This window comes from Haliaeetus leucocephalus, unplaced genomic scaffold (assembly GCF_000737465.1).
Source record: "Haliaeetus leucocephalus isolate CR32 unplaced genomic scaffold, Haliaeetus_leucocephalus-4.0 Scaffold190, whole genome shotgun sequence".
Lineage (NCBI taxonomy): Eukaryota > Metazoa > Chordata > Aves > Accipitriformes > Accipitridae > Haliaeetus > Haliaeetus leucocephalus.
In genome coordinates this window covers 1671-2421 of record NW_010972626.1, presented here as the reverse complement: position 1 = coordinate 2421, position 751 = coordinate 1671, and the positions used below count along the sequence as shown (strand labels likewise).

Below are 751 nucleotides of genomic sequence, written 5' to 3'. Positions count from 1 at the left end.
ATTGTGATTCTGTTAAAAGCAAGCCAGCCCCTTTCTTAAGAGTGTTTTGTCTATTCTTCCTTTGTTGGGGAGGTTACACTACAAGCCTTACTGGGATGTAAAAGTGAAAACTTGTCTTTGCATGACCTTTGTAGAGTTGTGTAAGAGTTGTGCCAAAGGAAATCCCCAAAAGCAAGAGGCATATCTAAGGTAGGAGAGAGACTTCAGTGGGTTTCTTGCTTCTCAGCATAGGGTCAAGTACGTGATGAAGGCTCTCACCTCACTTCATGCAAACCCCACTCCCTCTTTACCCGAGACTGAAATCATTCCCTTCTGCTTGTAAATGAACAAGTAGGCCCAGACCCTCTCTGGACAAACTAAACAGAAACGCAGCTGCAGTCCCATTTGCATTTGTCTGCACCAGGCCTCTCCTGGACCATGGACCAGCCCTGTTACAGTAAATCGGCGCCAGGAGTCAAAACACTTCACGAGCGCAGCAGGCAAACGGAAGCTGGCAGTACTCACGCCATTGCTGCGGAAAGCGATACACCAGAGGTAATCACGTGCCTTTAGGAAAAGCCATATATGCCTCCTGGAATGGTCCGGCACCTACATCGTCATTTGTATTTGCTGCACCAAATCTGGCAGCAACGGTAGTAACCTTTTCGGAGCCGAGTCCGGAGAGAGCAGCACATGCACAGTGTGGAGCGTGCAAACGACACTTTAATGCGGACAAGTGTGCTGACCGGGCAGGGCGCATCCTCGGGCCGGG

At 49.8% G+C, this 751-nt stretch overlaps 1 protein-coding gene across 1 annotated transcript in view; it reads right to left on the bottom strand.

Moving 5' to 3' along the window:
• Positions 1-454: 454 nt before the first annotated feature.
• MRPS16 (mitochondrial ribosomal protein S16) overlaps positions 455-751 on the bottom strand; it is a 959-nt gene continuing 662 nt past the window's right edge. The window contains exon 3 of the mRNA XM_010565376.1: positions 455-511. Within this exon, the coding sequence (XP_010563678.1) occupies positions 455-511 (57 nt within the window). The remainder of the gene's footprint in view (positions 512-751) is intronic.